This window comes from Jaculus jaculus, chromosome 11, assembly GCF_020740685.1.
Source record: "Jaculus jaculus isolate mJacJac1 chromosome 11, mJacJac1.mat.Y.cur, whole genome shotgun sequence".
In the NCBI taxonomy this organism is placed as follows: Eukaryota; Metazoa; Chordata; class Mammalia; order Rodentia; family Dipodidae; genus Jaculus; species Jaculus jaculus.
In genome coordinates, this window is record NC_059112.1 from 108487887 (window position 1) to 108503100 (window position 15214).

Genomic DNA, 15214 nt, shown 5'->3' on the forward strand with positions numbered 1-15214 from the left:
AGGGCCTGGGCCGTGAAAGTTTCCCCAGATACTGTGCCCTCAGGAGATGGGCTTGGGTGTCCATTGTGACCCCACTTCCTGCTCATGTGGGCCAGGACACTGTGCCCAGCTCTTTGTGTGAATTAGCTACAGGAATCCCCAAAACCCTTTGGGAATGAAGGAAACTGAGGCAGGGGGGGTGGTAAAGCAGCTCGCACAGGAGTCAGCTGACCAAGTGCGGCCACAGGATTTGAACTCTGGCCCGGGAGCTGCACAGTCTGTTGCCTCCATCGCCACCCAACCTGAGTGAGGTTCGTCAGCCACCCAGGGCGCAGAGAGCACCGCCCGCACCCCACCCCCGCTCGGGTCAAGGTCGCCCTTGTCCGCAGCCCTCTGGAGGAGCTCGGGGTCCGGGGGCTGCGAGGATCAGGAGCGAGCCCTTCAGCCAGAGGGCGCGCCAGGCCAGGCCCCGGGTGCGCGGACCGCGCCGCCGCGTGCGCTCGTGCCAGCAGGTGGCCTTGGCACCGGGGTGGCCGCCGCCTCTGGAGTGCCTGGCCGCGGGGAGGTGGGGGTGGGGGAAGAGGCGGTGTCCGCCCGGGGACTCGGCGCTGCCACCCCCGAACGGGCCCGGGGCGGGCACCCGAAGCTCCGCCCTCGCCAAGGTAAGCGCCACCTTCTCGGGGAGCGGCCGGCGCCCCGCCTCCCCCGCGAGTAGTGACCCGGCGCCGCGGGCCTGGGCATCGGGGCTCCGCCGCCGCCGCCGCTCACCTGAGCCGCCGCCCGCTCCGGTGCGCGCCGGGCTGCCCTCCGCGTCCTGCCGCCCGCGCCCCTCCCCGAGCGCCACCATGAACTCGCTGTTCAGGAAGAGGAACAAAGGCAAATACAGCCCCGCCGTGCACACCCGGAGGTGAGCAGGAGCCGGAGCAGGGGGAGGCCGGCCCCCGGCCCTGGAGCGCCGCGCAGCGCCCCCAGAGCCGAGCCAGGAGTCGGGGACGCGTGGGAAACTCCGCCCGGTGGGGATGGGACACTGTGAGCCACGCAGAGGTCCCGAGAAACTTCAGCATGCGCTACCTTGACGGGGGGGTGGAGCTGGGGGAGACAAGACTGCTTGGTACAGAATAGGGGGTACAGGGCACCCCTAAGCTGAGGGGAATCGTCCTAGGCTAGGAATCACCAGTGTGATGCTGGGGCGGCGTGTCCGGAGGTGAGGACACCTCAGGAGGGTACCCTGAGGTCTCTGATAGGTGCTCCCCAGGGCACCTTGGAGAGACCGCCAGTGCTCCTGGCCTCCTGGAGGCGAGAAGTGGGCGCTCAGGGGACGGGGCCGCGCCGCGGGGGTTGCAGGGTGGGTGGGGGACCCAAATCCCTTGCTTCCCAACAGTCCGGGATCTGGGCGCTGGAGGCTGGGCGGAGTCCGCCTCTGTCGCAGCTTCAATTCTCAGGGGTGTGGCTCCCCCTCCTATCCCCGAAACTGGCGGCGTCTGTGAGCCACAGGTTCCCAGGGCGGCCTGAGAAGGGAATGACATGCCTTGATGTGTTTGGATGGAGAAGCAACCCACGTCCGCTTAGATAAGCCTAATGCATGCATTCTCTTAATAACCTGTTTGTGGGAGAGCTGTGGAGATGCTGAGATTGGGGGGGGGGGGGCGGGATTCCTGCCCTTGCCTGGCACCCCTTAAAGAAAATGGGGGAAGGGCGCCTTGTCCGGTGAGCGTTTCCCTACCCTTCCCCAGACCCCAGATGGAGATCAGGAGAGGACTCCGCTCCCACACCTGTAGAACAGGTGCTCCGAGGCCTGGGCTCTGCCAACTGGAGTGTGGATCACATCTTCCTGTCCCTTCAGAAACTCCCCTGACCTAGGGGCCCGTTGGCAGCTGCTGCGTGCCCAGTCATTTCTTCCTTGTCCCTGAGGTCCCCTCTCCTTGGTCTTTCACAACCCCCGAGATGGGGCCGGGCCTGCAAGCGCTCTACTTTGCTGCGGTCCAGCTGGCTGTCACACTCAGCTGGGGTCCTGTCCAGTCGCCGTGCTGCTCTCTAGCACATTGCACAATCTGATGTCAGTGCCAGCACCGCAGAGTGGAGTTTATCCTTCCCCTGGAGCCTCAGGGCCTTGCTGCTCTCCCCACGAGGACAGTTCCACACCCCAGGATCTGGCCAGCCCCCACCTCCCAGCCCTCCAGCCCCGGCGGCCTGGGCTTGCACCTAATAATGAAGCCAGATGAGCTGGCAGCGGAGGAAGGAAGGCCTCCCATCCCTTCTAGCTGTGGGGACCCCAAGGGCCTGGGAGGTGGGGACATGGTGTCCTGCCTGTCTCTTGATGGAGACAGCGCCCCCCACCGAGTCGCTGGCTGGTAGCTTTGGCCAGAGATCTCAGCTAGAGCTCTCTCACGCCAGGAGGCATCTGTCATTTTCTCGCAAGTACAGGGTGAAGAACCCTGTGGGCTCCTGTGACCTGACTGTCTCTCCAGAACTCAGGAGCAGCCACAGCCCTGCGTAGGGAGCAACCAGGCTCTTTTCTGCGTGGTTCTGTAGCCCAGGGTGCCCTCTGCTCCTTCCACTTGCTGGGCACTAGTTTCTGAACACCTGATTGTGGGGTGGGGCATCCCTGGACCCCTTCTTTCCATGAGTATCTCCCTGTTTTTGTACTTTTTTTTGAGGTAGGGTCTCACTGTAGCCCAGGCTGACCTGGAATTCACTCTATAGTCTTAGGCTGGCCTCAGACTCACAGCGATCCTCCTACCTCTGCCTCCCAAGTGTTGGGATTAAAGGTGTGCGCCATCACGTCCGGCTATGTTTTTGTACTTTTTAAAAATATTTTGAGAGAGGGAGAGACGGAATGAGAATGGGGGTGCCAGGGCTTCTTTTCCGCCAGCAAATTCCAGATACATGTGCCACTTTGTGTGTTTGGCTTTACGTGGATAGTGGGGAATTGAACCTGGGGTCACAGGCTTTGCAAGAAAGTGAATGTAACTCTGAGCCATCTTCCAAGGCTCTTTCTGTATTTAAAAAGTATTTTTTATTTTTGAGAGAGAGAAAGAAAAGGAGAGAATGGGCATTCCAGTGCTATGAATGAGCTCCAGACACACGTACTAATTAGTGTATCTGGCTTTATGTGGATACTGGGGAATCAAACCCAAGCTAACAGGCTTTGCAAGCAAGTACACTTAACTGCTGAGCTATCTTCCCAACACTGTTTTTTGTTGTTGTTTGTTTTTTTGTTTTTTGTTTTTCAAAGTAGGGTCTCACTCTAGCTCAGGCTGACCTGGAATTCACTATGTCGTCTCAGGGTGGCCTTGAACTCTCGACGATCCTCCTACCTCTGCCTCCCGAGTGCTGGGATTAAAGGTGTGCGCCATCACGCCCAGCTCCAACCCTGTATTTTTAAGATCTGGTCTGTCTATGTAGTCCACGAGGCTGAGGTGTGGGAGGATCAGTCCCCTGACCCACCCACACCTCAGCCTCCTGAGTGCTGGGATTAAAGGCATGCCTCCAATAAGAAACTTGACCATTGTCTGAGGCCCACCTCACAGGGGTGCTTGCGACTCTAAACCGTGGTTGCTGGTCACAGAAAGCCGTCCCCTCAGTTATTCCTTCACTCTGAATTCTCTGCGCCCCTTTGTTGCCTAGGAGAATGTGGGGGTGATGGTGATGATTGGGGCTCAAGCCCCGAGAACAGAAGTCTTGCTCCTCATCCTGGTTTTTCCCTATGGGTGGGCAGCCATGAGTCTCAGTTTCTTTGTCTGTAGAGCCTACAGTGGCCAGTGTCTCCCCTTTAGGGTGCCAGAAGACCAATTCCCCAGCATGCTCAAAGTGCCCAGGTGAGGGTCATCAGCACCGTCCAGAGCTCCGAGGACCCAGGAGCCCCAGACTAAGACCTTCACACCCAGGGAGTGACATGTGCCTGTCAAAGAACAGAGAGCCGCCCTCCCTGTTTGTCAGCCTCTTAGCAGCTGAGCAGGGTGTGAACCTTGCTGCTCCTGTCGCCCTGGTTCCCAATGACAGGTGTGGGAGCTGATGTTCACACCTGAGCTAATGACAGGGTCAAGCTGATGGTGCGGGTCAGCGAGGACGGCGCCCAGCCCAACAGGGAGGTACGGGGGAAGACATGGTCCCGCCCTCCTGGCTCTGCAGCCTTAGCGGAGCTTCTTAACCTCTCTGAGCCACCGTCTCACCGAGCGTGGAGATAAGTGTGGGGAGTGCCGGCCTGGGCGTGTTGGCTGAGGAGTAAGTGACACAACGCAAGGACAGTGTGCAGAGCCATGGGGCGCCTCGACGCAAGGCAGTTGTGATAATTATAATTATGGAACAAATGCACAGGATGGGCCTACTATGTGTCCAGGAACAAACCATGATGAACGGGTTGGGCACCTGGGGGTAGGGCGGAAGTGACGGAGACCGCCCTGCCCTTGAGTCATATCTGGGAGGTGAGATGGGGTTAAGCTTGAACACGGTTACGGCTATGTGACTGTTGGCCACATGGGGTCCTTTCCTAGGGCTTGACGCTGACCCATTCTCAGGCCCAGTGGTCCCTAAGGAGGAAAGCAAGCCCCCTCCCAATACCTAGGACTCATGGCAGGTCTGTTGAGGGAATTCCAGGCCAGATGGTGGGTTGATGGATTCTGTGTTCAGGACTCCATCTCAGCAGGCTCTGCTCCCTTCCCGCCCATTTCTGCTTCTTAAATTTTTTTTTTCCAGGGGGTCTTTCACGATGTAGCCCAACCTGACCTTGAACTGACTCTGTAACCCAGGTAGACGCAAACGCAGTCTGTAGGTCAGGCTGGCTTCAAATTCACTGTTGTAGCTTAGGCTGGCCCCTCAAACTTACTCTGTAGCCCTGGCTGGCCTTGACCTCAGTCTGAAGCCCAAGATGGCTTTGGAACCTACTCTGTAGCCCAGCTCACCTCTAAGTAGTAGCAATCCTCCTGCTTTAGCTTGGCAAGGGCTGGAATTTCAGGCATGAGCCACCCCTCCCGGCTGTGCCCAGCTTTCTGCCGAGGAAGGAGCTGGGCTGGGCCTGTGGGACGGGCTGCTGATGGTGGCGCTCCAGGCATTGTCAGAAACAGCCTTTGGGAAGAAGGAGGTGGGAAGATTCATAGCTCAGTTGTCAACTGTTAGGGAACACCGAAAACTTGGGGTGCAGGCATTGTCAGAAACAGCCTTTGGGAAGAAGGAGGTGGGAAGATTCATAGCTCAGTTGTCAACTGTTAGGGAACACCGAAAACTTGGGGTGCAGGCATCAGGGGGCACTTGAAGCCTGTCCAGGCAGCGGAAGGGTGAACCCGCCTGGGATCTGTTCTCTGCCTTTGCAGTCTCCGGTGTTCGGTCTCCTGAGCCTCGGCGGCTGCCTGGTGCCCCTTTCTCCCTTAAATGGGTTACTACTTCCTCCTGCCTCCAGAGCTTACAGCTCTCAGGGCTCAATGCTGGCAGCCTGTTTCTATAGGCGACTTCTGCCCCAACATGCAGTCTGTCTCCCTATGGCAACTACAGCCACATGCCATGACATTTCTCTGGCTGTTTAACTCTCTTTGCTCTGGGACTTATTAGCAGAGTGCCTATATCTTCATGCTGTCTCTGACCAGCCATGGGGCCTTTGCCCAGACCTGGATTGCTCTTCTATTCCTGCCTTCACTGCCTCCCTCCCTCCCTGGGAAGCCCTTTCCAGCCTGTCTGCTGAGACACATCACGTTGTCACTCTTACGTCAGGGCCCCTTGGTTCTGTGTGGTCGCCAGATGGAACATGAATGAAAGAATATGTGGATGGGGGCTGGAGGGATGGCTTAGATGTTAAGGCATTTGCCTGCAAAGCCAAAGGACCCAGGTTCAACTCCCCAGGACCCACGTTAGCCAGATGCACAAGAGGGCACATGCATCTGGAGTTTGTTTGCAGTGGCTGGAGGCCCTGGCATGCCCATTCTCTCTCTCTCCCTCTTTCTCTGTCAAATAAAGAAAAAAAAATGTGTGGATGGGGGAGGGGGAGCTGGATAGATGGCTTGGTGGTTAAGGCACTTGCCTGCAAAGCCTAAGGAGCCAGGTAGGATTTCCCAGTGCCCACGTAAGCCAGATGCACCAGGTGACACATGCGCCTGGAGTTCATTTACAGTGGCTAGAAGTCCTGATGCACCCATCTCTCTATCTGCCTCTCTTTCTTTCTCAAACAAATAAGACATTTTCAGAATGTGTGGATGGGGAGAGCCATCTCATCAGAGGCCATCTGAATGGAGAGGACGGGTAGGCGGCAGTGGTTTTTTTCTGAGAAGGGGAAATGCTGGGCTCTGAGCAGCCTGCCCCTGCCCCTCTGGTCTCAGTGGGCAGGGGGAGGCTGGAATAAGCAGCTGCAAGGATGTAGTAGGCCAAGTCCTGAGAAGGGAACGATGGGGACATCCAAGCAGAGCCCCAGGACCACAGGAGATGGGTGGATAAAGAATGCATCTAAGGGGTGTGACGGGGCACACGTCCTCATGGGGTCATGTCGAGCGAGTTGATGAAGGGTGACGGAGGATGTGTATCTCAAAATCGCACGTACAGCTGGGTGTGGCCCATGATCCCAGCCCTGACAAGGCTGAGGCAGGATTGTGAGTTCAGGACCAGTCTAGACTACATAGTAGGACCTCATCTCTTCTCACTACCCCTCCTTGTTGTGGTTGTTTTTAATATTTTTGTTTATTTAGGAGAGAGAGAGAGAGAGAATGGGAGCACCAGAGCCTGCTGCCATTGCCAACGAGTTCCAGACACGTGTTTCACTTTGTGTTTCTGGCCTGACGTGGTTACTGGGGAGTCGGGCTTTATAAGTAAGCTCCTTTAAGCACTGAGCCCTGCTTTTTTGAGAGAGTCTTGCGCAGCCTAGGCTGACCTCACACGCACTGTGTAGCAGAGGATGACCTTGAACTTCTGATCCTCCTGCCTCCACCACAATGCCCAGCTTATGTGGTATTGAGAATCCGACTCTGGACTTTGTGCTAGGCCAGTATTCTATGCACTGAGCTACATCCCCAGCCCAGAGACCTAGTCTCAAGGAAAGAAGAGGAGAGGAGAAAAGAGCGATGGCTTAGCAGTTAAGGCATTTTGCCTGCAAAGCCAAAGGACCTCCGTTCAACTCCCCAGGACCCACATATGCCAGATGCACAAGGTGGCACATGTGTCTGGAGTTCGTTTGCAGTGGCTGGAGGCCCTGGCGCATCTTCTCTCTCTCTCTCTCTCTCTCTCTCTCTCTCTCAAATAAATAAAAATAGAACTGGAGAGATGGCTTAGCAGTTAAGGTACTTGCCTGTGAAGCCTAAGACCCAGGTTTGATTCTCCAGGTTCCACATTAGCCAGATGCACATTGTGGTGCACGCATTTGGAGTTCATTTGCAGTGGCTTGAGGCCCTGGTGTGCCCATTCTCTCTCTCTCTCTCCACACCAAGGCCTCCAGCCACTGTACATGAACTCCAATGCATGTGCCACTTTGTGCATCTGGCTTTACATGAGCACTGGAGAATTAAACGTAGGTCATTAGGCTTTGCAGGCAAGCGTCTTATCTGCTGATCCATCTCTCCAATGCACCTTTTACTTCTTTTTAAAGAGAACCCGGCCATCAGCTAAAACCCCGTGGTAGCTACAGGGTGGCCACTTCTTTTCAGACTTTTTTGCCTGCTTGACTGGGTCATGACTCCTGGCGCCTCATTTAGAGTGGCATCACCCAGGTTGGCTTGAGCTTTGTTTAAATACTACAGAGGTCTTCAAGTCCTGCCTTTGTGACCCAAAGCACCTTGACCTCTGTGTAAGGAGAGCCCAGAGGCCTGGATGTGGGTGGCCTTTCCTGGCCTGAAACACATCAAGCCTTAAAAATAGAGCTGGAATTCCTTACCCAAGCCACCCCCTCAGTGTAGGGCTTACTTCTCCAGGATTAATAGCTGGGTGTGGGATAATTTACTCTCTATTTGCCATAGAAGTTTCCATTAGGGAGAGTATCAGGCAATTGACCAATCAGTCTGGTATTTATTGAGTATCACCTGCATTCTGCTGTCGTGTGAGACTTCCTTCCTGCAGAGACTTGAGATTCCTCCCTGTCCTTCCTGTTCAGTCAGCTTCAGCAGCAACTGTAGGCCAGTTTCTTGTCCTCAGTCCTGCTGGACTTTAGGGTACCCTGAGGGAGGCTAACAGGATGTTAGCCTTATCACAGACAAATTAAACTAGAACCTTCAGAGGCAACTGCCTCTGGCCTTCGGATGTGTCGCCAAGAGTAACCACGTGCCTTATATTGATTGTCTTGCTCTCTGCCTCGTCATTAGGAGTGCATAGATCTTGCATCCCCTTTTGGTGGCATTTCCTGGTATGTCACCCTCCATTCTTTTGCTCTCTCCCTACCTCTGTCACGTAGTTTTGGGTGTGTCTTCAGATGGCATGTAGCTGTGGAGGGGTGTGCTTTGTAGTCTGCCCTAAGAATCTGTATGCTTTCTTTGGAGAATTTAACTCACTCTTGCTTATTGTAATAATTGATGTGTTTAGAAGTACCCCTCCCCCCCACACCACCACTGTATTGTCCTGTTTATGGTGTTTCTCCCTTTTTCTTCTTTGCTTTTTTCTGGCCTCTTGCTGTATTGAGCTGTACTTTTACAATTAGAGCATGGTGGCCCACACTTAGCACCCCAGCAACTCAGAGGAAGGAGGATTGTAAGTTCAAGGCCAGCCTGGGCTACACAGCAAGATCTTGTCTCAAAAAAACAATAACAGAAGATAGATCATAAGGACTGGCTGTGACAGAGTAGCTGAGAACACTGTGACCTAAACGATGTGGGATCTTCCTAATCATAGTCACTGAGGTGTTTGCATTCTCCCTCTCCAAACTTTAAGACAATAAGGACTTACTCGTCTTTGGGGAAGCTTTAATTCTAGGGCTTGCATAAGCTCGTTGCTTGGGTTAAGTGCTAAATGGAACATTTTATAGCCCATCCACATCTACAGTGGCTTGTTAATGGTAAAGGCCCTATCCCCTGTAACAGGACAGAGACTGGCTGCTGGCTGCAGTTACTAGGGTAGATATTTACTGACCAAGTAATCTAGGATACATAGTGAGACCATGTCTCAAACAAAAGTAACAACAACAGCAACAAGAAGCGGGCTGAGGAGACAGGTCAGGGAGCAAGTCCTTGCCTTGCAAGCATGAGTTTGAATCCTCAGTACTCTTGTAAAATGTCAGGTGTGGGCAGGGCATGGTGGCACATGACTTTGATTGCGGCTCCTGGGAGACAGAGGTAAGAAGGTTTCTATGGGTTCGAGGCCAGCCTGGGACTACAGAGTGAGTTCCAGGTCAGCCTGGGCTAGAGTGAGACCCTACCTCAAAACAAAACAAAACAAAACAAAACAAAATGCCAGGCATAGTTATGCTCACCTGCAGCCAGCCTCGCTTATTTAAGTGAGCTCCAGGCCAGTGAGACATCTTGTCTCACAAAGAGGACAGGAGGCTGGAGAGATGGCTCAGTGGCTAAAGGTACTTGCTTATAAAACCTGGTGGCCAGGCTGAAGAGACGGCTTAGTGGTTAAGGTACTTGCCTGCAAATCCAGATGACCTAGATTCAACTCTCTAGGATCCACATAAGCCAGATATACAAGATGGCACATGTGTCTGGAGTTCATTTGCAGCAGCTGGAGGCCCTGGCATGCCTATTCTCTCGATATATCTGCCGTTCTCTGTCTATCTCTCAAATAAATAAATAAATACTTTTAAAAATAAGGCCAGGTGTGGTGGCGCGCACCTTTAATCCCAGGATTTGGGTGGCAGAGGTAGGAGGATCGCCGTGAGTTTGAAGCCAGCCTGAGACTCCATAGTGAATTCCAGGTCAGCCTGAGCTAGAGTGAGACCCTACCTCAAAAAAACAAACAAACAAAAAATTATGGCCAAAAATAAATAAAATAACAACACACACACACACACATATATATCACTACTAAAGAAATAAATGAAAGAAGAAAAACAACCTGACAGTCCAAGTTTGATTCCCCAGTACCCACATAAAGCCAGTCATACAATGTGGTGCATAGATGTAGAATCCTTTTGCAGTGGCAGGTCTTGGCATGCCCATACTCTCTCAAATAAATAAAAAATAAATACATTTTAAAAAGAAGACAGGGTTCCTAAAGATGGCACTTGAGGTTGTCTCTGGCCTCCAAACACATCAACCCACAGGTGTGCCCACATCTACCCACACACAAACATGCATATACATGCAGACCACACAGATACATACACAGCACACACTCATGTACATGCAAAACAATGCCACCAAAAAGCATTCATATTGACCACTTTGGGCTGCAGGCATGCATATGTATTGAAAGCATAGCTGGGCGTGGTGGCACATGCACCTTTAATCCCAGCACTTAGGAGGCAGAGGTAGAAGGATTGCTGTGAGTTCAAGGCTACCCTGAGACTCTGCATAGTGAATTCCAGGCAGCCTGGGTTAGAGCAAGACCCTACCTCAAAAAAAAGGCTGGAGATGGCTTAGCGGTTAAGCGCTTGCCTGCAAGGCCAAAGACTCCCAGTTTGATTCTCCAGGACCCACATAAGCCAGATGCACAAGGGGGCGCATGCATCTGGAGTTCACTTGCAGTGGCTAGAGACCCTGGCACGGCCATTTTTTTTTTCTCTCTCTCTCTGTCAAATAAATAAAATGTATTTTTAAAGAACTTTAAAAAAAGGGAAGGAAAGCAAGCAAGCATAAATGAGGCCTGAGCCTGTTGCCCTTTTCTTAGGCTGGCCTGTCTGCACAGGAGCCATCAGTCCCCACCTTGGCAGGTGTCCTAAGAGTCCAAGAGGAAGCCTTTTTGATTTTTTTGTTGTTGTTCTTACTTTATTTATTTGAGAGCAACAGACAGAGAGACAAAGAGGCAGATACAGAGAGAGAGAGAATGGGTACACCAGGGCCTGTAGCCACTGCAAACAAACTCCAGATGCGTGCGCCCCCTTGTGCATCTGGTTAACGTGGGTCCTGGAGAATCGCTCCTTGAATCGGGGTGCTTAGGCTTCACAGGCAAACGCTTACCCGCTAAGCCATCTCTAAGGCCCAGAAAGCCTGTTTGAGACACTGTGTTGTAGGGTGTGACTCAGGTTCACTCATTACCAGTTTCTTGCACTTGAAAGGCCAGTTCAGAGGGACAGGTGGTAAGTCCCCTGTGGTCACATCTTAACACAATGACTAAGCCTCAGTTTACCACCACTGATTGTTACCCAACCACTGGAACTGCAGGTACTGGCAAAGATAGCAACAAAACACAAATCACAATGTCAGCCCTGGGTGGTGAATGACTCACCCTATTGTCTTGTCTCCATGATGTCTCCTGTCATTTGTTTGGGGTGAGATGGGTAGGGTTCAGTGTTGATGACCTCATTGTACTGGGGACGTTTCTTTGGAACCTGGTTGCTTGGGTTCAAATCCTGATACTACTTCCCGGTTATGTGACCTTGGACAAGTTTCTTAACTCCTCTGAGCCTCAATTACCTTCATCTGGGACGGGGGGCATAGGAACTGGTGGTGTGCTCAATTTAACACCCAAACCTGCACAAGGTCCCAAATTAAGGACTACAGAAGATCTGGGCATGATGGTGCACACTTAATACAGGCACTTAGGAGGCTGAAGTGGGACAATCATGAGTTCAAGGCCAGCTTAGGGTACATAGTGAGACCCTATCTTAAAAAAACAAAAAGAGGGCTGGAGGGATGGCTTAGCGATTAAGGCACTTGTCTGCAAAGCCAAAGAATCCAGGTTCCATCCCCCAGTACCCACGTAAAGCCAGATGCACAAGATGGTGCATATGTCTGGAGTTCATTTGCAGTGGCTTGAAGCCCTGACACACCCATTTTCTCTCTCCCTCCCTCCCTCCATTTCTGTCTCTCAAATAAATAAATAATTTGTTAAGTTAAAACAAAAAGGAAAATGGAAAGATGATAGAAGCCCCCCCTCAAAAAAAAAAAAAGAAAAATGAGGTGGGTTAAGAAAATAGTCCTGCTGCCAAACGTGGTGGCACACACCTTTAATTCCAGCACTCAGGAGGCAGAGATAGAAAGAGGAGCACCATGAGTTCAAAGCCACCCTGAGACTACATAGTGAATGCCAGGTGAGCCTGAGCCTGAGCTAGCGTGAGATGTTACCTCGAAAAACAAAAACAAAAACAAAAAAGCCCTGCAACTGTGGATGTTGCTCGGCTGTTGGAGTGCTCACTGAGCCTGTCTGAAGCCCTGGGTTCCATCCCAGCACCACACACACTGGCCAGCACAGCCCAAACCTGTAATCCCAGCACATGGGAAACCAAGGCAGGAGAAGCGTAAATATTCAGCATCATCCTTGGCTACATGATGAGTTTGAGGCCAGCCTGGACTACATGAGACTGTCCCCAAAGAGAAACCAACAGCTTCAGTCACTCCAAGGCACTCCAAGACTTTAATCGATGGTGCATGAAAGGCTGAGCAGGCGATGGGCACATATTGGGTGTTCTGTGTTTACCTGTTCCCACTGAGAGGTCATTTTCTGAGTTCCTACTATGTGTCACCTCGGACAAGGCAGTGCTTAAAGAAGCCAAGGCGGGGCTTTCCCTCGCCTGAGTGAGCCCTGGGCAGAGCCCCCGGAACCACTGAACCAGCCACTGGCCCTGGAGGCAGGTGGCACCCGGGGTGATGGCTGTGGCTGGCAGCGTGCCAAACCCCCTCACCGGGCTCTGGGAAGGCGAGGTGTTCCTGGGAAGGGGTGTGTACTCCTGAGTTCCAAGCATTCCAACTTAGATGTTACCCACTCCACACCCATCGAGGCAGAGTTAACCCCAAAAGGGAGGAACCCAGACAGGACCAAGGAAGGGCTGAAATATGGGGCCTGATTCAGGCCTAGAAAGCCAGGTGGTGTGGCAAGAAGGGAGTGGACCCATCTCTACACAGGGAGGGGCTGCGTAGGCTGGCGATGACCCAAGCGGCAGGCAGGGACAGCTGGGCGGAAGTGGAGGCAGGGACGGGGCCCCTTCAAGACTGTCTGGCTAAGATCTGCTCCCAAAAGGGTTTCTCAAGAAAAAGGCCGTTCTCCTAGCACAGGGCAGAGCAAATGGTCCCGGCTCTGCCCTGAGCCCTAGGGCTCATGATGCTACAGCTGGTATCTGGCTATGTCTGGCTATTCCCTGGCTCTCCACACCTATGTGCCAGCCGCTATTGGACACAGCTGAAGCCCTGGATTGTTTGGGAGTCAGAAAACCAAGGAGCCAGGGGCAGCTGCCTCGGCAGCATGGGAGGGCATGGCAAGGGAGTAAAGGAACAAGTATGTATTAAGCACCCCTGGGTTACCAGGCCTTGAGTGAGGCACACAGATGCTCTGAGCGCTCGTGGGCTTGGTCCATTAGGACCAAGGCAAACCCTTTGCTGACTGAGCTAGCTCCCCAGCCCCCAGGCAGCCCTAAATGTTCCCTGTCTCAGTGACCGCTACCCCAGCTCTGGGGTGCATAGACTGTGATGATGGCTCCCATACTACAGATGGGGAAACTGAGGCTCGGGGAGGCTAAGTAACTGACGGCATAACCACAGGCCTCTGCCACCACTTTAGCTGCAGGAAAGGGCATGTGGCCTTCTGGGCAACATTGCAGCCAAGGAGGGGCCTGGCAGGGGAGAGTCGTGGTTCCTTGCGACACCCATGTCCCTTCTTTGTCATGCAGAGGGTCTGTGTACAGGTACAATCAAAAGACACCCTGGCTCCCCACTCTTCTGACTGGCATCCTTGCTGGTCTTCTATTACAACCATGGCCACTCCAGGAAATCACCCAGCACAGGTTCAAATCCCAGCTCCCCACTTTGCAGGTGATGGGAGGCACCAAGCCCCCCAGCTGCTGGGTCCCTGTCAGAAAGCAAGGCAGGGTGTGCCTACTGAAGCCCCAACTGCCAGGGACAGAGCAAGGGACCAGTGTCACCTATGGCTCCCAGAACGGCTCCCCTGCCCCCAGGTGCTGTGCTCCAGATTCATCCTTAGAGACACAAAGAAACACTTGTCTGGCTCTTGTCTCCAGGAGGCTCTGCTCTGGTCCTTGTGTCCTCAGACCCAGTCCCTGGCCTCCCAGCCAGCCCCACCCGAAGTTCCCCATCCCATTCCAGGAAGAGGAAGTGAGGGGTGTCTCCGTAGAAACAATCTCAGTGCTCCAGGTGATCCCACCGGGTTTGTGGGACCCTCCTGGGCTGCTGGGTATCAGGCATCAACTCACCTGGGGTCCCCTCGGGCCCTGCTCCCTTTTATCTAGTGAGTCTGAGCCAGGGCTGGCTGTTGCTGAGGCCTCAGCATATCCTCTTTCCCACTTGTCACAGTAAGTCACTGTGCCCATTCAACTCCTTTTAGGTGTGCCAGAAACTCCAGAAATCAGGAGGAATCTTGCCTGCTTAAGCAAGACTATGAAGATGTTTTGAATTTCTCCAGCTTCTTCCCTAATGTCCTTTCTTTTCCTAGCCTCCACATGGCTCTGAGTTCCCTGGGCCTTTGCTTTCTCCTGTCTGTCGTCTGGACAGTTTCCCCATGTGTCCTTGACTTGACCTGGCCTGCAGGTGTTTTGTAGCAGCAGCCTCAGTGTGAGTTTGTTGGCTGGACCATAAGATAGACATCGCGTATCGCGGGGTGGGGGAATCTCAGAAGTGATGTTGTATCATCTTTGGTGACTGGGGGACCACTATGAGGAGCCCTTCACTGAGGCATCCTATTCTTGGGGGTGATCTTCTGTTCTGTGAAGCTACTGGCTTTTGTTTGTTTCTTTGTTTTTGTTCATTTTTATTTATTATTTGAGAGTGACAGAGAGAGATGAGAGAGAGAATAGGCACTCCAGGGTTTCCAGCCACTGCAAACAAACTCCAGACACATGTGCCCCCTTGTGCATCTGGCTAATGTGGGTCCTGGGGAATCGAGCCTCAAACCAGGGTCCTTAGGCTTAACAGGCAAGCGCTTAACTGCTAAGCTGTCTCTCCAGCCCTTGTTTTGTTTTTTTGAGGTAGGGTTTCACTGTAGCCCAGGCTGACCTGGAATTCACTGTTGTAGTCTCAGGGTAGCCTTGAACTCATGGTGATCCTCCTACCACTGCCTCCCAGGCGCTGGGATTAAAGGTGTGTGGCCCACACCTGGCTAGGCGACTGGCTTTTTAAAGAAGGCATCTGCTTTCCAGGACCAGCATGGCAGCAAGCAGGCAGCGTCTCCTAGGAGGGAAAGGAGTCCGTAGGCAGAGTCTACCCACGGTGTTGGGATCAGGACC

The 15214-nt window shown here is 53.2% G+C and overlaps 1 protein-coding gene across 1 annotated transcript in view; it reads left to right on the forward strand.

The window, feature by feature from the left end:
* The first annotated feature begins 767 nt into the window (after positions 1 to 767).
* Ppl (periplakin) overlaps positions 768 to 15214 on the forward strand; it is a 47271-nt gene continuing 32824 nt past the window's right edge. Inside the window, exon 1 of the mRNA XM_004652240.2 lies at positions 768 to 886. Coding sequence (XP_004652297.2) covers positions 825 to 886 — 62 coding nt within the window. The 5' untranslated portion in view covers positions 768 to 824. The remainder of the gene's footprint in view (positions 887 to 15214) is intronic.